This window comes from Azolla caroliniana, unplaced genomic scaffold, assembly GCF_043228905.1.
Source record: "Azolla caroliniana isolate FFs.n. ecotype wild unplaced genomic scaffold, voAzoCaro1.0.p SCAF_11, whole genome shotgun sequence".
NCBI lineage: Eukaryota > Viridiplantae > Streptophyta > Polypodiopsida > Salviniales > Salviniaceae > Azolla > Azolla caroliniana.
The window spans coordinates 21,115,364-21,140,137 of record NW_028230446.1 but is presented as its reverse complement, the minus strand read 5'-3'; the positions used below and the strand labels follow the sequence as shown (position 1 = coordinate 21,140,137).

At 37.7% G+C, this 24,774-nt stretch overlaps 4 protein-coding genes and 1 long non-coding RNA gene across 7 annotated transcripts in view; 2 read left to right on the top strand and 3 right to left on the bottom strand.

Moving 5' to 3' along the window:
• On the top strand, positions 1-19,443 carry LOC147858480 (ferric reduction oxidase 6-like). 3 transcript variants are annotated; one of them, XM_087328029.1, is made up of 10 exons: positions 1-371; positions 521-608; positions 757-951; positions 1,412-1,646; positions 1,975-2,308; positions 3,285-3,585; positions 3,714-4,450; positions 4,617-4,901; positions 18,968-19,018; positions 19,288-19,443. In XM_087328029.1, exons 1-8 carry the CDS (start codon positions 158-160, stop codon positions 4,790-4,792), a joined length of 2,280 nt encoding a protein of 759 aa, XP_087184155.1. In that variant the 5' UTR covers positions 1-157; the 3' UTR covers positions 4,793-4,901; positions 18,968-19,018; positions 19,288-19,443. The 3 variants fall into 3 exon arrangements, with proteins under 3 accessions (XP_087184155.1, XP_087184153.1, XP_087184154.1); XM_087328027.1 differs by lacking the exon at positions 18,968-19,018 and having other exon boundaries at positions 4,617-4,955; XM_087328028.1 differs by lacking the exons at positions 18,968-19,018; positions 19,288-19,443 and adding an exon at positions 19,038-19,151 and having other exon boundaries at positions 4,617-4,955.
• Positions 6,882-7,911, bottom strand: LOC147858483 (18.1 kDa class I heat shock protein-like). Its single transcript, XM_087327865.1, has 3 exons — positions 7,594-7,911; positions 7,080-7,448; positions 6,882-7,007 (listed from the first exon to the last, which is right to left on the bottom strand). The coding sequence occupies exons 1-2, from the start codon at positions 7,820-7,822 to the stop codon at positions 7,168-7,170; spliced, it is 510 nt and encodes a 169-aa protein (XP_087183991.1). The 5' UTR covers positions 7,823-7,911; the 3' UTR covers positions 6,882-7,007; positions 7,080-7,167.
• The window catches only part of RIF10 (polyribonucleotide nucleotidyltransferase), a 31,781-nt gene continuing 16,553 nt past the window's right edge, over positions 9,547-24,774 (bottom strand). Inside the window, exons 14-26 of the mRNA XM_087327601.1 lie at positions 23,339-23,428; positions 22,555-22,733; positions 22,283-22,466; positions 22,037-22,084; positions 21,893-21,965; positions 21,634-21,707; positions 21,455-21,562; positions 21,285-21,379; positions 21,148-21,211; positions 20,978-21,031; positions 20,853-20,894; positions 20,488-20,760; positions 9,547-9,895 (exon numbers count right to left, since the gene is read on the bottom strand). Coding sequence (XP_087183727.1) covers positions 20,524-20,760; positions 20,853-20,894; positions 20,978-21,031; positions 21,148-21,211; positions 21,285-21,379; positions 21,455-21,562; positions 21,634-21,707; positions 21,893-21,965; positions 22,037-22,084; positions 22,283-22,466; positions 22,555-22,733; positions 23,339-23,428 — 1,248 coding nt within the window. The 3' untranslated portion in view covers positions 9,547-9,895; positions 20,488-20,523. The remainder of the gene's footprint in view (positions 9,896-20,487; positions 20,761-20,852; positions 20,895-20,977; positions 21,032-21,147; positions 21,212-21,284; positions 21,380-21,454; positions 21,563-21,633; positions 21,708-21,892; positions 21,966-22,036; positions 22,085-22,282; positions 22,467-22,554; positions 22,734-23,338; positions 23,429-24,774) is intronic.
• Positions 11,556-13,546, top strand: LOC147858481 (mitochondrial import inner membrane translocase subunit Tim9-like). The gene is made up of 2 exons (XM_087326638.1): positions 11,556-11,703; positions 13,087-13,546. The coding sequence occupies exons 1-2, from the start codon at positions 11,618-11,620 to the stop codon at positions 13,271-13,273; spliced, it is 273 nt and encodes a 90-aa protein (XP_087182764.1). The 5' UTR covers positions 11,556-11,617; the 3' UTR covers positions 13,274-13,546.
• On the bottom strand, positions 11,603-12,432 carry LOC147858482 (uncharacterized). Its single transcript, XR_015530415.1, has 2 exons — positions 12,388-12,432; positions 11,603-11,731 (listed from the first exon to the last, which is right to left on the bottom strand). It is a non-coding gene; the product is annotated as an uncharacterized LOC147858482 (long non-coding RNA).

Genomic DNA, 24,774 nt, shown 5'->3' with positions numbered 1-24,774 from the left:
TTAGATATATACAGCGAACAAGATCTATAGTACACTACCCTCAGCCTTAAGTTAGATAGAATAGCTATTATATTAGGCTTTGCTTTCACCTTCCTACTTTCAAACACAATGGGTTCTGTCTGTTTAGAGTAAAACACCGAGACCAACATAGATTCTAATGTCAATTAAGCTGCGAAAACTCTCTTCTCTCATGATCATTTCCATCAATATAGCTCATTACGTCTCTGTCGCATCCATCTCTCTATCCTCCCTAGTGTGGCTTTTGTTATGGATTACTTCCACCAACCCTAATAATGACTCCACGTATCTCCTCGACAAGCTCTTTGGCACTCATCTTGGCTCTACATTCTTCCGAACTGATGGATACTATGGTATTTCATGCTCCCCAAGCTTCATCTAGAGTAAATAATGACACATGTGCTTGCATGCAATCATCGTTAGTATCACTATATTCTGATGATGTGTGTAAGTTGTGTACATATCCCCATGAATATAACTAATATGAGTTCATAATGCACAGGGTCAGCTTTCCTCTATCAATCACTTCCACTTGTAATCATGGCCATCTTTGCCTTTGCAATCATCGAGCTACGAAAGATTAAAACCAAGTATGTTGTTCATTTTTAAGCTTCCATTTCTATAATGTATGTATTATGCTCAAAGAACAAACCAAATCATGTGTAAGAAGATACATTGGTATGGAAGTGTTTATGGATGTCTTCTAATGAGAAACACATAATGTAATTTCATATGTAGGCCTATAAGAACATCAAGTGTTAAAGTGAAGCCAAACATCTCCACATATCCATGCATTACAAGCAGCCCTCTAGGAGTATTGACAAGTGCCGAAGTTCTTGGCATTTTGGGCGTCCTATTGCTAGTCACATTTAGCTTTGCTACTTTAATGTGGTCCTACTTGCAACAATCAAAACCCCAACATGATTCGAAAGGGTAAGTAAGACAAATCATATATGATATTTCTTGCATCCTACTGTATGTATGTATAAAAAACAACAAGGCCAAGCAACTATGAAATATTGCTCCGGGGTTTTCTTTATTTCTCCAATGCCCCTAACATTTTCACTATTTCTCCACGTGGTGCCCCTTAACCAACTCAACGCTGAAGGAGCCATAATATGGTCCATTCATCCCCCTTTACTTTTCGTTCTTGTGATGGTTTGCCCGGTGTTTCGTGGAGTAACCAAAACTTTGAATCATTTGGCAGACATAATTAGAATTAGAATTAGAATTTTGATCGTCCATAAAGAAAACTTAGGGGAATTTGTCGAGATTATGAAGAGCTCGGGGCACATTTCAGAGTTGTTGCTTATAAATATAAAAAAAAAACTATATTTTTGGAGAAAAAAAAACAAAAAAAAACCATAACGAGAGTTTTGTGGGTGAATAATAGGCAACTAGTTCGAATTGCTCGAGCATCATACTATATGGGTAGAGCATCGATGATTCCATTCTCTTTATTGTGGATCCCTGTGTCAAGAGGCTCTCCATTTTTACGATTGATGAACGTACCATTCGAGCAGGCTGTGAAGTACCATAGATGGTTGTCTATACTCACTCTCTTCATGCTCACTCTCCACAGCACCGGTTATATCATTTACTATGTTGCCACTCACCGAACCCAAAAGGTTAGTAATCTATACAAGTTTCTCCATTACGAGTGATTCTTCATCCAAATCTAAAGTTTTAAAAGCTCTAATTCATGTTTGTTGAGGAGATACTTAGAGCATGTGCAATGCTCTATGTGCATGCACATCCGCATAGAAGTTTATGGTTCTAATATTATGTTGTTGAGGAGATTAGAGCATGTAATACTCTGCATTTACTTCTATTTCTAATGCATACAGGATTCATTTTCTGTTTGCAATGCATAGCCATACAGCATTCACAAATCCTAGTAAGGGAAGAACATAGAGATTCCAGATTCTAAAAGAGTGGATGTGTGAATCTTGCCAGATAATAGGATGGGAAACAGAGGGGGAGTCCTGCTCAATTGTGGCAGGGCTAGTAGCCTTGGTAATAGGTCTAGTGATCGGGCTAACATCCATGCCATGTGTAAGGAGGAAATGGTACGAACTCTTCTTTGGCGTACACCATCTCTACATAGCCTTTTTGCTCTTCTGGCTATACCATGTGATATGGACTGTGCACTTCATCGCAATGCCCTGCCTTCTCTTCTTCGTCGATCGCTTCCTTAGACATATCCAATCTCATCGCTCTAATATCGATGTTCTCTCCGTCAAGTTCTACAATTCTGGAGCCTTCCAAGTTCGACTTGCTACTCAACAAGGTAAGCAGGTTCAGCAAAATCATCGAAAATTATCTATTCTATATGCCTCGGTAAGAAGATGATAGTCTCAATTGTCAATAATCTCACCGTGATTAATCAAATTCACTATCTCTATCTGGGCTTTATTTACCCTCAAACTTAATTCCCTGGCCTATCTCTAGTTATATTATATCCCTCTGTCTCTCTCATAATTTTCTTCTCCTAAACCACATAGCACATAGGTGCATTAAACTAATGACATCCCGGTCTCCAATCAGGTATAGCCTCACTTGCTTGCCATGTGCTCTCTGGATTTCTTCTTAACTTGGTTGTGAGGCTTGTAGCATGTGTGTGGGAGTCAAATTATGAATTCGATGGCCCTACATTATTCCAAGGACTAAGGGCTGCTTAGGAGCCCCACCTTTTCATGATATATAAAACTCTCTGCCTTCACAACTCTGTGTGTGTATGTGTGTATATTTATATATATAACTATATACGTATGTAGCTATATGTAGTTAGTTTCCACTACAACTTCTCTTTGAGACAGTGAACAGTTGTAATGAGAGAAAGAGAGTCGAGAATTTCCTGAAGAGGGAGTGAGTGTTTTGGGAATCTCGAAATACAAAGGGAAGGGTATTTGAGGAAATTTGTAAAACTACTCTGGGTTTAAGGAAAGTAATTAGCCAATTAATTTTGATAGGACTAATTAAAACATGCCAACTTTCTACCGAAAAGAAAATACAGTAATAAGTTAATGTAATTAGGAGGTGTAACCTTGCCAAGCATACATTGTTAAAACGGGAGTATTTTAAGTCTTGATGTTTTGATGATTTGAGGAATATATCATTTACTTTTAAGCTAGAAATCAAAAGAGTTAATATTACCCATATAATGTGTCGTATTGCGGAGGACTTCAAGAATTCATGTCATACATGCGAATAATGATTTATAGATATAAATCAAACATTTGTGGTAACTCGACTGATGCTTACAGGGTTGGAATATCATGCACTTAGCAGTTGGTACCTACGGTTCCCAAGCCTCTCAAGGCTAATGAGTTTGGAATGGCATTTTTTTAGTATGGCATCAACACCGTTGGATGATAGGCAAGACCTATCATTTGTCATTAAACCTCTTGGCAAATGGACAAGAAGCTTAAGGGACCACCTTCTAGAATCTTCTCAAATGTTGTGCCAAGATGGTAAACAAACTGTAGCTTCTTCTCATCATTGTCCTTTCTCTTTCAAGGCAGGGATGGAGGGTCCATATGGAGATGAATCAAACTTCTTTCTTAGGTAGTCTCTAGACGCATAGAAGAGTTCACAAAATATAATGTTGTTTACATAAATAGTTTCCTTGTTCTTTCTAAATCACGTTGTTCTAAACTCAAAAACACTCACAACTTATGTATTTTGTCTCATAGGTATGAAACACTTATCCTAATTGGTGGTGGTATTGGCATCACCCCCCTTCTTGCCATCATCCAAGATATCATACATAGGAAACAAGAAAGCGATTTACCAACTTGTATCAAACTCTATTATTGTGTTAGAAAACAGGAAGAGCTTTGCATTTTGAATATCTTGAGAGAACATAACGAGCATACCACATCAAATGGTGAATTGGCTTTACACATCTTCACATATGTAACTTCTACATCTTCACTAGACTTCATCTACAACGATGACACACCTAAGAGGAGAACAATCAATTTCATGCCAGAAATATTGGAAAGAGAACAGGAGATAGTGTCACCGAACCTAGATTTGTATTCATCATCAATTGTACATAGAAAGACACAAGGACCCTTCCATATTGGTGCGACAGGGAGTTCTGCTTGGGTAGCATCGATGACGTTTGCATCCGTACTAGGGTTTTATGCATTTTGGGGCACAACAAACGTTGTTCTTATAAAAGGTGCCCATTCTCTCTTCGCCAACTATCATCGTGCTCACATAGTTATAACAAGCATGATATTTGGGACAACTGTATTTGGAGGTGCAATTATTCTGATTTGGTGGTTCTATGGGACATCCTTGGGCACTAAATCAAATTATTTAAAGCTTTGTAGTTTCTCTGACAAGGAGAACCTTGATCTATACGTTGACCACCCATGGAAAGGAACTCGACAACAACTGTGTTCTCGGCCACATTGGAATGGTAAAGATAATTTATTTCAATATTATGCTTCCAATACTAGATACTTTAACTACACATCAATCAAGGAATACAAGGATATATCTCAAAGAACAAATATTGTGAACCTGCAATCCTACATTAGGTTTTCATTGAAAGTATTCGAAATACTTTGTCTTTCCTTTTGTAGACATATTTAATGGCTTGAACAAAGAACACCAAGGGAAGAACATTGGAGTATTGGTATCTGGTCCACAAAGCATGCAAAAAGAGGTTGCAAGGGAGTGTCAAAAGCATACACGAGTTTATGGCAGAGACACAACTTCAAATGTTTTCCACTATCATAGTGTTAGCTTTGATCTATGAAAAATATTTGTTTCACATCATTTTGCTTGACTCGAGCTACCTTCCATTGTGCGGCTAAAACTTCTTCGGCAGCAGATGAATGTGCACATAATTGATTTGATCGCCATACCTTGGGGACCCGGATGAAAGCGTGTATGGGAAGGCAATTTCAGTTTGGAATGATGTATTACAACATTATGGAGTTTGAATCAACATTGTGCAAGAAGTTTGATGCAACATGGTTTCATACTCTAGTGTGACCAAGTACATATATAACTTAGTGGATGATGTGAAAAGCCAACCTCAGAGTCACTCCCAATATACATTTAGACATGGTATTAACTTGATGGGTGACATGAAAAACTAGCCTTAAGAGTACATATAAGTGATCACTCTCAATCCACATCCAGATATGGTCTTCTGAATGCAAGAATGTCAAGATCGGAATGATGCCACTATAATGCCTAGATAGGCAGGCATGTACTTGCATTCATGAAAGTAAACATGATATATTTTGTTTTGGCCACATCCATTGGAGCAAAGGCCGCCCAACATTTGGAAACTTGGGAGACTGACATATATATATGTATATGATCCCATGCATGTTTCAAATAATAATTTGTTCGTAGCCCATGGTTTTGGAGATCATTGATCATCATCAATAGCTATTGGCTAAGCAAAGCAACCAACCTACGTTCTTTGGATTCTTCTGGACAATAATGTCCTCCATGGCCAATTCTGTTAGATATAAGGTTGTTGCTTTTGACATGCCAATTCATAACGTGTAAAGAGTGGCTAGACAGTTATGGTACATATAATTAGGAAGAGTTTGGGCATAGGAAAACAGCTCTTGGCATTGGCGCATTTAGTTGTAACTGATTCCCTGTATGGCAATGTCTCTATACCATGGCAATTCTTTTAGAAGATAAAAACTATAGACCAATACTGCAACTTTGAAAGAAGCTTTATATCACAATTTGCGTTCTTTTTCGTCTGGGAAGAAGGTTGTGATGATGGGAAGCTTGAAACTGGTAATCTCAACTTGCGAATGCAGGTCTGAGAATGGTAATGGTAACCTCAACTTTGCAGATCTTACCCAGTCGTTTCGACTCTTGGCATGGTTATGGCACCCTCACTCAACTTCAATGATAAACTCTTTTGCCTGGCAATGGTGACCTCAACTTGAATGGTTCGGAACCAAAAATTCAACTCTTTCATGCAGTAGAAACATTTCTACAGCAGCAACAAGGATCCCCAGATATTCACCAACACTAATAGATGTCAATCTGAACCTCCTCATCCATCCTCACATGAATGATACAATAACCGTGGTTGGATCATCGCTTCCAACCAGAGAATCAACAGCCATTGCATACTGCATATGCAGATCACACATCATGGGAAGAGTGAAAGAATTCAACTATCTTGAGCAGAAGAATATATCTTCACATCTCAAGCAGTTCACACGTAAGGAGCTGATTCTCTCAGTAAGCTGCTGAGCAAAGACAATTTCCTGTATCTTGAGCTTCAAAACATTCTGTCCACCTTGTTTAACATGTATACCATGCCACATCGATATCCATCTACTGATTTAAACAATCAGCCAAGAGAACTTCCAGTTTCTTCAGCTTCAAAATCTGATTAATTGACATGCACACAACCTTCATATTTATCAGCGGGTAGGAAGCAAGGAGTGACAGTGAGAAAAGTACAAAGACTAAAGCACAATAAAGAGATGTGCGGTAAGATTCATTTTGAGGAGGAATATCATTGTTTTGCTTTCATATTCACCAATTCCAAGACAATTTAGAGAGACCAATGGAGGATTTAAAAATTCGAAAAATATTTTCAATCCATGTTTGACACCAGGCGAGATTAATATGAATCTCATGATGCACTAGACAAGACTTTTTTATAGATGCAATTATGCATTTACTCCATTTACATAATCCATTATCGGCTGATCCTCTTTAGATTTATATTAGATCCTGTTGAAAAACAAGAGCTATTGCGACTAGTCATAGAACTTGTTTCTGAGCAACTACATGATACCAATCAATATTGCACACCAGACAAGATTAAGATAAATTCCATGATACACTAGACAAGATTAAGACAAAAATCTGACTTTTACATTTCCAAAATGCATTTGATCCTGTTACATAATAGGCAGTGCCACCATTACAGACTGATCCTGTTTAGATGTATACTTACATTCACTCAGAATGCGTTTGACCTTGTTGCAAAATAAGACATTCAGAATGCATTTGACCATATTGCAAAATAAGACATTCAGAATGCATTTGACCATATTGCAAAATAAGCATTACTGTCACTAGTGACTGAACTTGCTTCTGAGCAACCACATGATCTACAAACGCTGGTGGCTTTCTATATCAACTTAAACCAGATATATCTATAGAACGGACAGTAGATTTCGGTTCAGGTGGTGCAGCCTTGGGAACAGTAACAGTGAGCACACCGTTCTCCATGGCTGCCTGCACCTCTTCCAACTTAGTGTTCTCAGGGAGCTTGAAGCGTCGGAGGAAGCTCCCCTGGGAGCGCTCGACCCGGTGCCATCTATCTGAAGACTTTGTCTCTTCTTTCTTACGCTCTCCACTGATTTGCAAAACACGCCCATCCTCCACTTGCACCTTCACTTCCTGCTTGCTCAGCCCTAAATTATGGTTATTGTGGCAGCAACAAACAACAGCAGGGTTAGGAACCGCCTCAGACAAAATAGAAGACAGAAGTCTGAAGAATAGCAAACTGCCTTAAAATTAAAAACTTCCAAATCTAGCATCCAGGAAGGAATAAATTACCAGGTAAGTTAGCCTTGAAGATGTGGGCATCGGCGGTCTCCTTCCAATCCACCTGCGTGTTGGCTACAGCTGCAACATCACGTGCGAAGCCAGGATGATCAGGGAAAGAAGAGATGGCCCAGGAAGAGGAGGTTGGGAAAGAGGGGAAGAAGAGGGAATCGGAGAAGAAGGAATCAAGGGGATCATCTGAAGCTCTACGATTGCCACGTCCGAAGAGGGAAACAGCCATTTGGCACTTGGAAATTGATGGAATCAAGAATCAAGAAAGATCTATGCGAAACAGATACAACAAGTTTGTGAGTGTGGGAATGCGCAGACAGTTAAATGAGAGAGGAATGTGTACTGCAGACAGACTTCTGAGAATTCTATCTAGATGGCTTGAAACTGCGCAGATTGTTTTAATTTATATGCGTGTGTTTCTGTGCGCGAGGAGGAGGTGGCAGAGGAGGAAGGCTCCGGATGTTTCTAGAAAACTGTGGAAGCATGTAGAACATTCTGGAAATATGTCTTCTGACTGAGCCTTCGATAGAGAGAGAGAGAGAGAGAGAGAGAGAGAGAGAACAGAAACACTTCGGCTCTCTTTTCACACGTTATATATATGACTTTGGGTGTTGGGCTATGGATCAGGGTCGTCTTACTTATTTCCACATCCTCCCTCCCATCAAAAAATGTTGACACCTAACAATTGGCAACGGTTCGGTTTGGTTCGCTGCGGTTCAGTTTGAGAGGGTCCAAACCGTTTAATTTTTTTGAAACCTTAACCGAACCGAACCAAACTGAACCACAAAACCGTTAAACCATTAAACCGTGGTTTTGTGGTTTGGTTTCGGTTTTCAACATTGGTCAAAATTTTAATTTTTAAAAATTTATAATATTTCATTTTTTAAAATTTTTTAAGATGTTCCTTAGATGTGAGAATAAGGTCTAAAAATGAAAAGATTGTTTAAAAATAATTTTTTAATTTTTAAAAAAAATAAATAATAAAAAACCGTTAAACTGTTTAAACCACGGTTTCTGGCTGTTAAAACCTAACCGAACCGTTAGGCCGCGGGTTTGCGGTTCGGTTCGGTTCAAACCGAACCGTTGTCGATTGTTATTGATGCCTTCAATGTGATGTAGGGTGATTGTCAAACTATGTTGGGCTCCCCGTCGGGTAGATACTAGAGTGTCTAAGCTAGGTTATCCCATGCTAAATGGAGATTGATTGGTATTGCCAATGTTTGATTCTCGTCCAAATCCAAGTTTGCTTGTCCAAGTGCTAGAGCAAGTCGTCCACACTAGGTTGCTTCTTTGCACAATATAGACGCAACGATGTATTAAGCTTCGGTTGAAGACATCACAATGCATTCTTGGCGTTTGGGTGTCCAAGAAATCGCTCCTCCTCATTATTGAAAAATATAGTTGAACGTTCATTTCTGACTATCGACACACCCAACGTAGTTAGAATTGGTGGAGCTTGTGAGATAAGACTCTGATGACTTGGCCAAGTCCAAATGTCCAAATGTAAGAGCAAGCTTGTTTTTGCCAAGGAGATGCTAGCAAATGTGTTTGGCAGTGCTCCTGTTTGTGTGTGGTCCATTGTCCAAGTTCTACATAACCCTACTAACAATGGCAACTTCATTGGCTATGTTGTATTGGGTTGCGACCATCGTGTACCTGAGAGATCCGACAAACAAACCATGTTGCTTCTTTTTCATTGTGCAAGAAGATTAGATAGCAGTATTGTAATCAACTTCGTCTAAAGAAAATTGTAGGCAAATATCTCATGATATTATTGCATGAAAAGACAACAATACAAGATTGAATGTTTTCTTCACTTGCAAGGACTGATAGTAGACCTGGTCAAATAGAGGGAAAGTTGTACAAGCATATCTGGGATATGCACACTGGAGGACAAAAAAATTAAACAATCGGAACATGAATTCTTTTCCTTCCTCATACTAAATCCGAATGTTAGTTTAACAACCTAATTAATCAGCACAAGCCTTTTTGCAGCATCTCTTCTTTCATGTCATAGTCTCAAAAGCAGGCACAGAACAAATTGCCAAGCGTCACTTGTATCAAAAAGACCACATCAACACCAACCATTCCCCAAAGGCCTCCAAAAATGTTGGAATCAAATCAAATGAATTTTGATGATATACATGTATCCTTGTTCTCTGTTTCACTTCAAAAATGATGGCTGCTGATATTCCACGTCCACTCCTAAACAAATGAATCGCAACCGATGGATTCTTTCCAAGAACAAATGCAGAACCCTTCATCACTCCATGAGCCACTAAATACTCCTTTATCCTTTTACCTAATTAAAAAACATAGTATTTTCTGGAGTTGCACAAGAAATACACAAATCTTTGCTCAGCAGTGTATGCATGCGAACCTGGTTAGCCATATTCACTGGCACATGATCCTCACAATTCGATCTTAACATGAATGATTATATTCCAACTTCCAGATCAAGAGGATCAAACTATGCGATTTATGAATCTAATTAAACCTGCAATGTGCGCAATGGATTTGACGAAGTACACAATCCTTGATTAAATTTGACAAGAGAGAGCCTCGGTGGATAGAGCACATTCTGTAAGGAGTTTGGCAAAATATGAAAGCACCATGGATTCTACCCAAGCAATTGGTCTTATCCTACATTCATAATCATAAAACTCGTTCCATCATTCATGTTTTGTTTCTGGTTGACTTCAAATCTAATTAATGCACTATTTTACTAGATGGCATTGGCGATAGGAATATTGGCCTCCATGAGCTACATTCTTGTGGTCTCTTTGTCTCTCTTTGATAGTTTGGTCTAGTGGTACATGCTACAATACCGTGATAGAAATCCATTGATTAGAGAGAGCCCAAGTTTCAATCCTTCCCCAAAGGCTGGGCCTGTTTGATACATCATACATAGTCTTTCACAAACGGTAAAAGTACATTGTACGTAATTGATGTTCTATCATTTCCCTTCAGAGCATGGAGGAGCAAGGAGAGGAAGCACATGGAAACCGTTTTGGAAGAGAGAGAGAGAGAGAGGTAGCATCTAGTGAACTAAGAATTTTGTAGTTATAGAGAGGTGAGAAAATTGGGTTTCGAACGCAAGACATACTGCTTGTAGTATAAAAACTTGTCACTAGGGTAAAACGATAAAGAGAGAGAGAGAGAGAGAGATTAATGTCTTCTAAGACCAATATTGGGCCTTGAGACATTTAGTTTACAACAAAAAGGGGTATTTACCCATTCATCGAAAGTAAATAATAAAATAAAATAGAACTTAAGCTAAAAGAGTTATCGTATTGTACAAAATGTGTTATGGTGTAACATATTCTATAAAGGAAATGACTTTGTATTAGGCCTAGTTTCATTTCCATCCAAGTCTCTTGAAAAGAAGCGGGAGGTCAAAGGGTTTCAATGTGGGTGTGGCCTGTGGTCCCAATGTAAAAGTTACTCCAACCATAGCTTCTAGACGGTGTAGCTCACATTCCCTTATCTTCTTAATTACTTCTACACCACAACGAGTTGCTTTGAAGCCCGATATTCGAGGGCGTTTGGTTTTTCTGCTTCAGCAAGGGTGAGGCCGAGTGGTGTAGGTGTGTCCACATTCATCGTCTCCCTCATGTTCCTAAAAAGTTTCATCGATTACATGTTGATGAATATTAGAATAGTTATGGTTAACATTTCGTAGCTTATTCTCTCTATGTTGTTTTAGGTCTAAGATATATATCTACCTAGTTACTTTATATCTCGGGTATCTAATAGTTTGGAGAGGGGCATAGTAGTATGTCTTGGTATTTTGCCCTTATCTCGGCGTAATTTGGATACTTGAAGGTAAAGTGGTACTCATCCTCTATATCTATTTGAGAGAGGATACATTGTTTCATAATATCGTGATTCTGTGTTTATATATGTATAGACGTATTTCCTTCATTAGTCACAACTTGAGGGAGGCGTTTTGACCGTAGGTCATAGAGCATTCATACATACACACACCCATCCACCCTTTCATACACAGACTCAGACTGAAGCTATGGAGGCTCCAGAGCTCGGCAACTTGACAGAAGAAGATGGTGTGCGAATGGCTTCTATGATCGATCAGATGCAAGTCCGAGACAGGTATTCTTCGTGTTCCCTCCCTCTTTCTCTCTCATCCTTGTCTTCCTGTTTGATTCAGAATCTATGCTAGCTTTCTCTTTCGGTTCAAAATTCTGTATCTATAATGTTTGGATGTTTAACATAGTAACCCTCTTTCATATCCAGAATACGCATGTGCTTTGGAGAGGCATTCTTTTAAATTCTGGAAATTGAGGGGTACTCTGTTATGTAACCAAGAAATGGGGTATTTTTTTGTTACAAATCTATATTGGCTTCAAATTTCTGGCACTGAAGAATTTTTTTCCTCTTCTCACCTAAGTTTAGTCTGTACTAGTTTCTATTATCCAGAAAAAACTGTACTCAGTAAGTTGCATTTCTTTCATCATGGTTGAGAAAGTGTACGAAAGTCAGATATCTTCTCCAATATAAAGACAATAAGAGCACACACTTGTTATCAAGTCAGATGCTATGGTGGGGAATTCTCGTAAATTCCGAAAATGATGGGTATTCTATTATATACCCAATAAAAAGGGTATTTCACTTAATACAAATCCATGGTAACTTCAAATTTCTAGTATTGAAGCTTTTTCTTTCTTTCTTAAGTTGAACAACTCCTATTATCTAGGAAAATATGTACTAAGTAGCATTTCATGCATCATCGTGGAGACAATGTCAGGAAAGTCAAAAAAATTCTTCACTATCTACCGATGAAGAGCGTATGCTTGTTATCACATCTTCATCAACTTTGGGTTAAATCACAGTTGACATACTTTTGTTTGCTGGTTTGATTGGTTTATATTTTCCACTATAGGATTGCATTATGTGAAAAAGTCTGGAAACACCCTAGTTTTGCAGAGACCGAATTCTTAACTTTGGGCTTACGATGCTAGTAACCATAATATATGAAGGCCTTTTCACTTTGAGTTTGCATTTGTTTTTGCCACTTGAATTGGATTCCTTTACTTTCGGGATTTGATATTTAGCTTAGCCTTATGATGGTGTCAATTTGATTGTTTTCATTTGAGGATTGAATTCTTAACTTGACTTTATGATGACATTTGGCATACATACAGCGCATAGGCATTGGTTATGGTTTCAAGGATAGTAAACATTTGCTAAAATTAGGGATGCTGCTTAAAGGAATGCTCAAGTCAAAATGACTGGGAAATCATGATAGCATATGGTGTTGTTCCAATCAATGCCTGGAATTTTTGGTGCTAAAATCGTTCTTAATTCAACTAGAATATCTTAATCATTTTTATATGTGTGTGTGTATAATCGCAAGTCTGTATTTCCCAGCGTATTTGTTCTCCTGAATGTATAAGATATCATTGATTAGTGCACCTTATTAATGATAGGCCATATATTCCTTTTTATAAAACAAACAATCTTTCCTGTTTGCAGCCTGAGGATGTACAATTCATTGGTGGAAAGATGCTTTGGTCATTGCATTGATAATTTCCGAAGGAAGACATTAGATAAGCAAGAGGAATCTTGTGTGCGGCATTGTGCTGAGAAATTCTTGAAGCACTCCATGCGAGTTAGCTTGAGATTTACGGAGCTAAATCAAGGAGGCATGACGCCAGATTGATTTAAGAGTTTCCAGTTTCCCTTCTTGATTTTGAACTTTTTGACAAGAACAATAGTAACCATATGCATGCAAGCATAAATCCACCCATATAATTTTGTAGCAAATTGTTTCTCGAATTTTGCTTCATAAAAGTGTGGGCGAAATACATGAAACCTCGTGTAACCTCATGTGTTATCTCTCATGTGTACTACCTATACATGCTGAGGAGAAACATTAATATAAAAATTCATGTGAAACCAGCTGATACAAATTTAGAGAGAGAATGACCAGATGGATGCAGCGCATGTGATAAATTGGTGCTAGTGTAGGTCTGGAACTATCTGTTTCTTTTATTTTCCTTTGCTATATGGCTGCATCTTCAAGTCTGCTTTTTTTATCAAGCCAACTTTAGCCATTATTTTATGGTTTTGCGTTATGCATCATTTTTGGAATATGTATATTCTTATGTCAAAGTTTTCCTCATTTGTATTTTTTTCTGTTGAGGTTGGTGGGAAAGTTGGCTTTCATTGTTAATCAATGTATGCTCATGTAATCATTGTGCTATTATGGTTCATGTAGAGTCAATTGGGGTGAACATCAGCACATGAAAATGAGCATAATAGTTGGGATATGTGCCTGTTCTACTAGTGACATCTACATACATGGGGTAGATTGTGAAGGTTACAGTTGTGTAGATATCTATTAAGATTATTGACCGTTGTATTGTATTTTTAGGTAATATGTTCTCACTGATCATGGCTATTGCCATTTACGCATTTAATTCTCTCCATGAAGGAAAATGTGTGTAAATTGCAGTCACATATCTTGGTTATGGAAACTCATTTAATTGTCATTATGTTGATGGTTGGAGCTAGCATTGTAATATTGTACATACAATTCATTATTTATCTTAGAGGAGCATGATGAATCAAAGAGATCCATATAATATGCATTCCTCTCTTTGCTCTTGCAATAGTGACTTGTGGTTTGTCATATGGTGATTGCTACACAAGGGTTAAGGGTGTTAGTGAGGTGAACGTGTTACCAAGTGAAGTGACTACATATGAGTGCCTATGAGCAAGGGCTAATCGGTGGATTTATACTTGCATGCATATGGTTACTATTGTCTTCTCCCTTGTGTGTTTGGGATAAATGTGTCCTTGTTTCTTAGCATTATGAAATTGACAAAATTTCCCACTCCCACTCTTGCATGGGGGTGGATTCACATTTTGCTTAATGTCATTTTATTACACATCTCTTTGGAATGTTTACAAAGGAGAATATATCCTACATATTTTCTACCCCCTTTTGTGACATTGACATTTGTAGTTGATATAGGGTGTGCCAATGTGTGACGTTGCTTTATGGTTGTCTTAATGTTTGACAACTCTATTTCGGGAATGAAAATGCATTTACAATACTAGATGAACTAAGGTTCAGGATAAACATGAGACGCTCAAATCCGTCTTGAATCAGTAGTTCACCCATACGCATCTGACCATGATGACAATTTGAGAGGAAATAGAAAACTAAAAGCAAAATTTAGACAAAAAGGATCTTTTAAGACCAGAAATAAGAAAAGAAATAAGTTTTGTGTGTGTATATACTATATATATAGATATATTATCATGTATATATGGAAACGTGTTAGCAATGTAATGGAAGGAGAGCCATTGATCTCGCCATACCATACCATATATTGTTACCAATACCATGCCTACTACTTTTCTCGATTTGGGATTACGAAATAGTGTTTATTGATTTAGAAAAAAAACTAGTTGTGATATTATGTAGCATGCTCTGTAAGATATGAATTTAGGTGGTACAACCTTGGATTTGCTTGACAATGGATGAGGCCCCTTCATAACGTTCATAGTGTACCATTTGATATCATCCATGAATCCCATCCCATTGCTCGTTTCTATTTGCAACCAAATAATAATTAGGCTAGTTGAGGAAATCGTGGACACAGACGGTGCATGACACGTTTTGAATGGCATGGGTGATCTGCACTGTTCAATCTCTATCCACAAAAAGCGTGTGCCTAAAACCCGACCCGGGTCTAACGAGCCTCTGTCACATCTAACTCGGATTTGACAATTGAATCTGTCATGTCTAACCCGGCTCTAACAAGCTATTATGTAACACCTAAACCTAACCCGAGTACCTGACTGAAATTTCTGAAGAGAACATGCTAAGATTACTCAAAAATATCAAAAACTTTTTCAAAATTACATAATTGCACAATTTTACATATAAAAATGACATGATATCATGTAATAAGAAATTATGAGATTAAGGCTCTTGTTCAAAGGATGGCAAAATACACCCACAATTTTTGCAGCAATTTGCATTGGAGTGTCTTGAAGTCAATGTCAACCTATCACAATGCAAACATCGAACCTTCTTAGTGTCACATATTGGTAGCCGCCTCTTAGCACGACAAGCACTTGCCTATAGTCTGTCGATGTGTGTTTTGGTCGTGTTTGGGGAGATGCCAATAAGTTCTTGGGAAATGTTGGGCATGGCTCCTCTTTTCGCACCAATTTGTTGCTTCCGACTTATTAAACCTCCTGATGCTATATTGGTTGTTGCCAATGCACCCATAAACTTGCAAAGACTTGGCAATCACAAAATGAACATTGGAGTGAGACATTATACCATACATGTGGGAGTGGTCATGCTCAATATTAGAAACCAATATCGGGCCTCGTCCACAATATGCATTGAGTTGTTATCATTCACATATTTTTCTAGTATCCTCTCATCTTGCAATTTGCACGGGGTTGGAATGTACCAATCTCACATATCTCTTGTCGTTGCATGTACCATTCTACCACGGTCCCGCCGATGCAAGTGCTAGAGACACTATCCCCAATTAAGACATGCACAAGATCAGTAATAGACCGGTTTATTCTTCCTCTCAAGGCAGTGTACTTGAGAAATTGCCAATGTCTCTCCACAAGATTGGTAGTGTCAACTTGTCCATAATTGAATAGTCTACCAAACTTGGGCCATAGACTCCTCTAAACACAAGTTTGTCCACACCATCCACCTTCAATATATTGCCAAACTCTAGGTTTTTCTGAGTATTCTTACCTTACCTCCTCACACTTAGCTTTGAAGGATTATTCGCTAATGCAATGCATGAGTTGGCACATACTTTGATAGAGGGGGTTTCGTTCGACAACACTCACTTTGGGCAACAAGCTGTCAACCCATGATTTTTTAGCATGAAACTGACACAATAAAAGATGAGAACATGTTTGTGAGCTTTCACCATTTGTGACAATCCAAGATTCATGGTCTTGAGCAGTTACATTAGATATGGCATTATATGATGTCCAAGATTTATCAATGACTATCACATTTGGCCTTAGCCTAGGCATTCTAGCAAATATGTCTTTCAAGCAAGTTTCTAATGCCACTTGCTCATGATTTGAGCCCTTATCAGAACTACAAATCATATACCATAGTGGGATACCTATTCCCATGGCATTTGGCGCAATGACTGCATATAATTGGGAGCCTGAACTTATTAGTTTTAAATGTGGATTTGATTTCCCAAGAGTTGTTTTGCGACAATCGCTCACACATTTCCTACATCCATTTATCTTGAAGTATCAGGATAAATGGTTGTTGAGCTAGAGATCCTTTTCGTCCAGGCAAGTATGGTTGGATATGTGCCACTTTGCCTAGATCTCGAAGTGCATAGGCATCTTGCATAATCAAAGACCACAATGCACTTCCTATTTTTAATGTATTGGCCATGTTATGTACCTCCTTTGTTACTTAAAGAATCTAAAAGTGACAAGTTCTAATGGAGTAACCTTGGACTTGTGATATGCTTCTTTTCACATGCTCATCCGTGCAACATGCCTTGCACAATGAACATAAAAAAGGTCAACTTTAAAACATTCTATTACATTAGGATGGACCGACAAGTGGTACACGTCAGGTCTTGTTCCTGGGACATTACCTGAATGACATCCGTATACATAAATGCTCACGATCCCATGTTTATCCTCTTCATTCACTCTTACATTCAAATGAAAACTACATCCAGAACGCTTTGAACCCTTGTAGAAGTGAGAGCATCCGACCACTCGTAGAGGCACACCTACGCGATGACAATCATATCTAGTCACATGCTTTCCTTTTCAACTCCTCTCCGCAAGAATGTATGATACTTTATTTTAATCTCTGCTACAATATCATCTAACGTACTAGCTTCTACCTCTATCACTTCTATAGGCATTGTAGTTTTATCATATTTACTTACACTTGTGCCTAATGTTAATAGAATTCTCCAATTTAAATTTTGACTCAAATAGAAATTGTTTTTCATCTGCTAACCCACATGAATCATCCATGATCACAAGTTCGAAATGAGAGCAAAGTGTTAACAAGAACAATGTGTAAACGAGAGCAATAATATGATAATCAGAGCAATTATAATCGTCTGATTCAATTCATGTGATTATGGTAGCTCTAGTACAATTAATTACTTTTGTGTCGGCATCATATAATCGTCTAATGGAGGTGGCCGTTTTATAAATGTTGAAACTGAATCATTGCACGTAGTTCGATCAAATGGACCAATATTACATCTCTGAGATACAAGTGTGGCTATTACAAGTAACCCAATTACAATACCAAGGGGTACAATAACATGTACAAGCCATATAGAGGATGACAAAAAACAAGATTACAAGTCCAGAGACCCAAAACACGTCGTGCCCATTTAGGATGAGGAGCATGCTGCATCTTTACCCAAAGGACTCAATGCCCTTCATGCACTATGGGTATGAATACAAAATCGCGTTCGAGCACTTGTCGAACGATGTCATTGGCCTTATTGGTTTGCTTGTATAGTTGGACCCAAAGTGGGTCGACTATCCAATATTGGCCGGATATGTGTTGTGGTTGGGTGTATTCCATCCTTGGGAACTAAATCAAATTATTTAAAGCTTTGTAGTTTCTCTGACAAGGGGAGCGTATTTGGAGGTGCAATTATTGTGCTTTGGTGGTTTTATGGGGACATCCTAGGCCCTAAATCAAATTATATAAAACTTTGTAGTTTCTTTGACAAGGAGAATGTATTTGGTGGTGCAATTATTGTGCTTTGGTGGTTCTATGGAACATCCTTGGGCACTAAATCAAATTATTTAAAGCTTTGTAGTTTCTCTGACAAGGAGAACCTTGATCTATACGTTGACCACCGATGAAAAGGAACTCGACAATAATTGTGTTCTCGGCCTCATTGGAATGGTAAGGGTAATTTAATTCAATATTATGCTTGCAATTCTAGATACTTTAACTACACATCAATCAAGGAATACAAGGATATATCTCAAAAACAAATGTTGTGAACATGCAATCCTATATTCGGTTTTCATTGAAAGTATTGGAAATAATGTCTTTCCTTATGTAGACATATTTAATGTCTTGAACAAAGAGCAGCAATGTAAGAACATTGGAGTATTGGTATCTGGCCCACAAAGCATGCAAAAAGATGTTGCAAGGGAATGTCAAAAGCATACACGAGTTTATTGCAGAGACGCAACTTCAAATGTTTTCCATTATCATAGTGTTAGCTTTGATCTATGAAAAATGTTAGTTTGACATCATTTTGCATGGCTCGAGCAACCTTCCACTGTGGTTAAAACTTCTTCAGGCAGATGAATGTGCATATGACTGATTTGATAGCCATACCTTGGAGACCTAGATGGTGTGTATCGGAAGGCAATTTGAATTTGGAATGATGTATTACAACATTATGGAGTTTGAATCAACATTGTTCAGGAAGATTAGATAACAGTACCTTAATCAAAGCAGATGGAGCTCCATTCTGGTAATTCATGCTAGATAAACAGTAATGCTCACTCGAGCTACCTTCCATTGCGTAGTTGAAACTTCTTCCGCAGCACATGATTGTGCACATAACTGATTTGATAGCCATACCATGGATTCCTAGATGAGGGGTGTATGGAAGCCAATTTGAGTTTGGAATGATGTATTACAACATTATGGAGTTTTAATCAACATTGTACAAGAAGATTAGATAATCGTACCGTAATCAAAGCAGATGGAGCTCCATTTTGGTATTTCATGCTAGATAAACAGTAATGTTCAACATGAGCAGATAGAAGTCAAAAGAGTGAGCAGTCTAAAAAATGTTTCAGATTGGTTGACATCCATCAGCACGCATAATGTTTTGTCCAAAAATCATACAAGTCAGTATCACAAATATACAATCGTGTCTAAAGAAAACTGTAGGCAAATATCTCTTGCGATATTATTGCATGAAAAGACAATAAATACAAGATTGAATGTTTTCTTCTCTTAGAAGAACTGATCGTAGACCTGATCAAATAGAGGGAAAGTTGTACAAGCATCTCAGGGATATGGAGGACAAAAAAATTACAATAGGAACATGAATTATTTTCCTTCCTCATACTAAATCCAAGTTCAACAATGTAATTCATCAGCACAAGCCTTTTTGCAATATCTCTTCTTTCATGTTTCAGTCTCAAAAGCAGGCACAGAATAAATTGCCAAGCTTCATTTGTTTCAAAAAGACCACGTCAACACCAACCGTTCCCCAATGCCTCCAAAAATGTTGAAATCAAATCAAATGAATTTTGATAATATACATCCTTGTTCTCTGTTTCACTTCAAGAATGATCGCTGCTTATATTCCACATCTGCTCCTAAACAAATGAATCGCAACCACTGGATTCTTTCCAAAAACAAATCCAGAACCCTCCATCACTTCCATGAGCCAAAAAATACTCCTTTATCCAGTTACCTAATAAAAAACACGGTATTTTCTGGACTTTCTCAAGGATAACACAGAATATTTGCTCAGCAGTGTATACATGCAAAACTGGTGTGCCATAGTCACTGGCACACAATCCTCACAATTCAGATTGCAGGATATCAGCATGTTTTGAGCTAGACAGAACATGTTGTATGGAGAGCTCTCTAGGAACATTGTATTCATGAAAAAAAGTTGTAGTTTAGTTTTACGTTTTCTAATTGATGCATTTCTGCATATTTTTTAAGGGACTGGTGCTATTCTAGAGGTTAAAAATGGAATAAATTAGAACCTTTCTACATATTTCATTCTTCTTTCAGTATTGTTTAAAATGATGCATGTAAACTGTGATTCATAGCTTGTGTGAACCAAGATCCAAGAAAAAGAAAAAGTGTTTAGGAGGAGATTCTCTTACCTAATCCTCAACAAAGTGATGCAAAGTTTTCTGGAGTTATGAACTATCCTTTGACACTATATAGATATCTGATCTTGTAGTACTTTGCCTCCTTGCTTCCTTCTTCTCATCCTTTTTTCTCTCTTGTTTTTTTCCATCCCTTTGACCTTCGTACTTCTTTGCTTCTTTATCTTTTGCTTGTTGATTTGCCTCTGTAATCCCAGAAGTCTTTTCCTCATTTTGTTCCTCCAATAGTGCCCGATGACTCAATCTTAATTGTCCTTTTGAATTGACCTGCAGAAAGGCCATGTAAGAATGCATTACTGCTACATTCCATTTTCTCAAAGTGAGTAACAATTAGTAAGGTGGTAGGATTAATTCAAAACCTCTATCAGCTTCACATCAACCCGATCTCCGACATTCCATAACTGTGCGTAAGGAAAGTTTCTATCAATACCCCGTTGCACGAACTTTTGAGAATTCAGAAACAATGCACTGGAATTACACTTACATCTTCAACCTTCTCCAGCCTCTCAGTGGTAATTTCACTTATGTGGCAAAGTCCCTGTACATTTTTACAGCAACAAAGACAAACTATTGTAAAACATAATCAGCAATGAAGTGATATTCGCTTATATCACTAAAATCATATCATCTAAAGAAAGGAAATATTCATTAAACCTCTCGTCCTGGAGCTATTTCTATAAAACAACCAAACGTGACAATTGACTTCACAACACAACCCCTGTCAACCAATAAATCAGTAGTTAGATGTATTGATTCAACCAGCCAGAATGCTGAGCATAAATAAAGAGTACCTATATATTGTTCCAATTATAGGATCCGTCGTCATCCCGAGGATTCTAGATTTCGCAGATTGCAAACTCTCATAAGACCTTGCAATGATTCGGATCTGTCCAAAGTAATACTATAAGGTTCAGACAACGAAAACAATAAGGGAGTGTTCAGCCACTATGCAATCACTTACCGATCCGTCATCTTCCAAATCAATAGAATCAACCCCAGAATATTCAATAATAGATCGTACTGTTTTACCTCCGCTCCCAATGACACCATTGATTTTATCAGGGTCTATCTGAAAGTCTTCACCTATTAATTCTGAAAAGTTTTTAAAAATCCAAAATGTATTTTGATGGGAGCACAAACCTTTAAGCTCTCTATTAATGGGGCATATTTGGAGAGTTTCCTGGATGGTGGTGGTTCACATTTAGCCATTTCCCCTGTAAAAACCTCTCCCTCTCTATATCTCCCTCTTTTGTAAATAGTGTTCCATATATTATATACAAAACAAAATTACGAAAGTAGACAGCACTAGGTTATTTGTGATCCATGGACATCATCAAAGGTGTATGCATGCTTCTTGAGTATGAAACTATGATTCACGGATTAAAAAGATAAATTCTACCAAGAATATAGTGCCTTCCTTCTTTCGCTTGTAGGAGAGCCTTCTCCAGAATATTTAGACTGATTCCTTCGACCTGTAATTTCAATATGACTTAGGTTCCAAAAAAATAATTATGTGGTTGCTTACTGTAAGTTATAACCAAACCTTTATATCCATCTGGAAAGCTGTGATGCCGTTCTCACTTCCAGCAATCTAATATGGAAAACATAAACTGTAAGTTTCCCGTACCTAATTTAAGAACTAGCAACACTAAGGACACTTTCAATCATTTCATTGTGGCTTTTCAGAGTCTTATTAATGACAATTCTCAAAGTGCAGCAGACCAAGTCATTACATCTGACATGTGAATTTAAACAAATAATACTCTTGTTGGTTAAGATATTGGAGAACCTTGAAGTCCATGTCTCCCAAGGCATCCTCTGCTCCAATAATATCACTCAGTATAACTGGCTCTCCATCTCCACCAAGTTCATTGGAATTCAAGATCAAACCCATTGCAACACCAGCAATGTTGTGTTTGAGGGGAACTCCCGCATCAAGCATTGCCAAGCAGCCTCCACATACTGATGCCATACTGCAGATCAAGTGCACACAACATGTTACAAAATATCAAAAAGAAAAAAATTGCAAACAATCCAAAAGAAATTGCAAAAAGGATGAACCTTGAAGAACCATTGCTTTCAGTTACAGTACTTTCTAGTCGGATTGTGTAAGGAAATTCTTTCTCAGAGGGCAGGGCATGCTCAAGAGCTCTTTCTGCAAGAACTCCATGGCCAATCTCTCTGCGATTGGGTGCTCCTACACGTCCAGGCTCACCAACAGAGGATGGGGGAAAAGTATACTGCATTTTAATAAAGCTATAAATCAGACAAATTTATTACTATTAAATTGGAACAGCTCAAATAAAATCAATAAATAAGTTAATTTTGTAGGTATAAATAAACACTTGAAATAAGTCAAAAACAATGTTTTAATAATTCATGTGGGCCAATCCCCAGAACTACGAAGGTAAGTCTCACATCTACAAATCTTGAGGTATATGTCTGTGCGAACTTTCACTAAAAAGATGTGTCTAAAACTGTAATCATACTTTATCCACGCCACATTCATTCAACTGAGATGTTGGTTTGGAATTGTGAAACAGTGATCTTTGAGACAGTGTATACAAATTCACATGTATGCCTCTATTTAACAACTTCTCCTTAAGGTATATTTGGGTTTAATCTATCTTTATCAATGACAAATTGGCTTCTCATACATCTGATTGATTACATGGAACAAATTGGCATCACGAAGCCAATTTGTGCTGGAATCGTAATTTGTTCACGAAACCAATTTGTTCTGCAAAAAAAACTAAACATGACAAGAAGAAATACCAATGCCAGAACTTGGCATTCTAATACACAAATTATGTCTCAATACTCCTTAATAACTTTAATAAAATACCTGAAGGTAGAACCGTTTTGTCTCTATTTCTGTCAGATTGTCCAGCCTTTGACCCATATCTTCACCTCCTAGAGTAGTCACTGCCAATACCTGCAAAGTCAACTCCATATCAGTGGATAAGCCTAGAGTAAGAAAATCAGGAGTTGAAGCACACCCTCGAAAGAATACACAAACAAATTAATGAATGTGTCACCGATGATATCCAAATATGGGAGGAATAATATGCAAAATCGTGAATACAACAACATATTTTGCACCTACTGCAAAAACTTGAGAAAAATATTGGAATCTTCATGGAAAGCTACTAACATCCAGTTCAGATTGGGGAAATAAGCAGAAAACCAGTCAATAAAAAAGACAACCACAGAACAAAATGAATAAAAGTCACAACAAAACCAACGAACCAACCATGGTAAAGACAAAAGGAAGCTACATGCATAACCGCATTAATACATTCAGATGAGTTTCTCATTTGCATTTGATTTAATGTCTCAGATAACAGAAATGCTCGGAGATTCAAGAGTGATGGATCAATCACCTTTTACAACATAAAGCCCCACGTCCTAGAATTCGAAAAGTTGCTATATCAGACGGTTCATTACCTACAGTTTCTGGGGTATGGGACATCTAATTATTTTAATCACTTATTCTTGGAAATATTCTTCATGCCACAAAGCCGTCCACTAATCTAATGTCTTTACAAAAGCTTGCACATGATATGTGTGTCATTTTATCTTTTATGACACACAATATATATTTAGCACATGGAATCAGTGAAGACGATTGCACATGCTAAAGAACAGGACAGGCTTTATTAAGTTGAGATGTCTTGACATAAACATGAAAAAACACATCTATTCTTCGCAGAAGAATCATTGATCATAGAGAAAATTTCTGGTAGCACTATCAACTTGGTCATGTTTCACTACGACGTTGACGGTTTTATTTGTGAAATTTGTGACTTTGCAAAACAGACGACGAATCTTCCTATTAGCAATAGTAGAAGCACAGTTCCCTTTCATTTAGTTCATGGTGATGTATGGGGTTCATCAACCATTCCTAAAAAAAATCGTGGACATTCGTTCAGTTTTTTTATTGATGATTGTACTTGAGTAACATGGGTATTTTTGCTAAAAAACAAATCCGATTTGAGCCATGTTGGAATTAAGAGGTTTAGGTCAGATAGTGCACGAGATTATTTTAATCGTATATTGAGCCAATATTTCCAAAGAAAGAAAGAAAGAAAGATATATTAACGTCTTATATCCTGGTCTGGATCCCATTTTTGTATCCTGGGGTTGACTTCTAGCATTAGGAGTGATGGAGCTAAAGAAAGTTGTGATTGTTCTTTGTGGATGAGCTTGTGTGACTGTATTCTTCAACAACTTTTCCCGATGTCTCTTGAGCTCGAGCAAGAAAAATCCTAGGCATTTTTG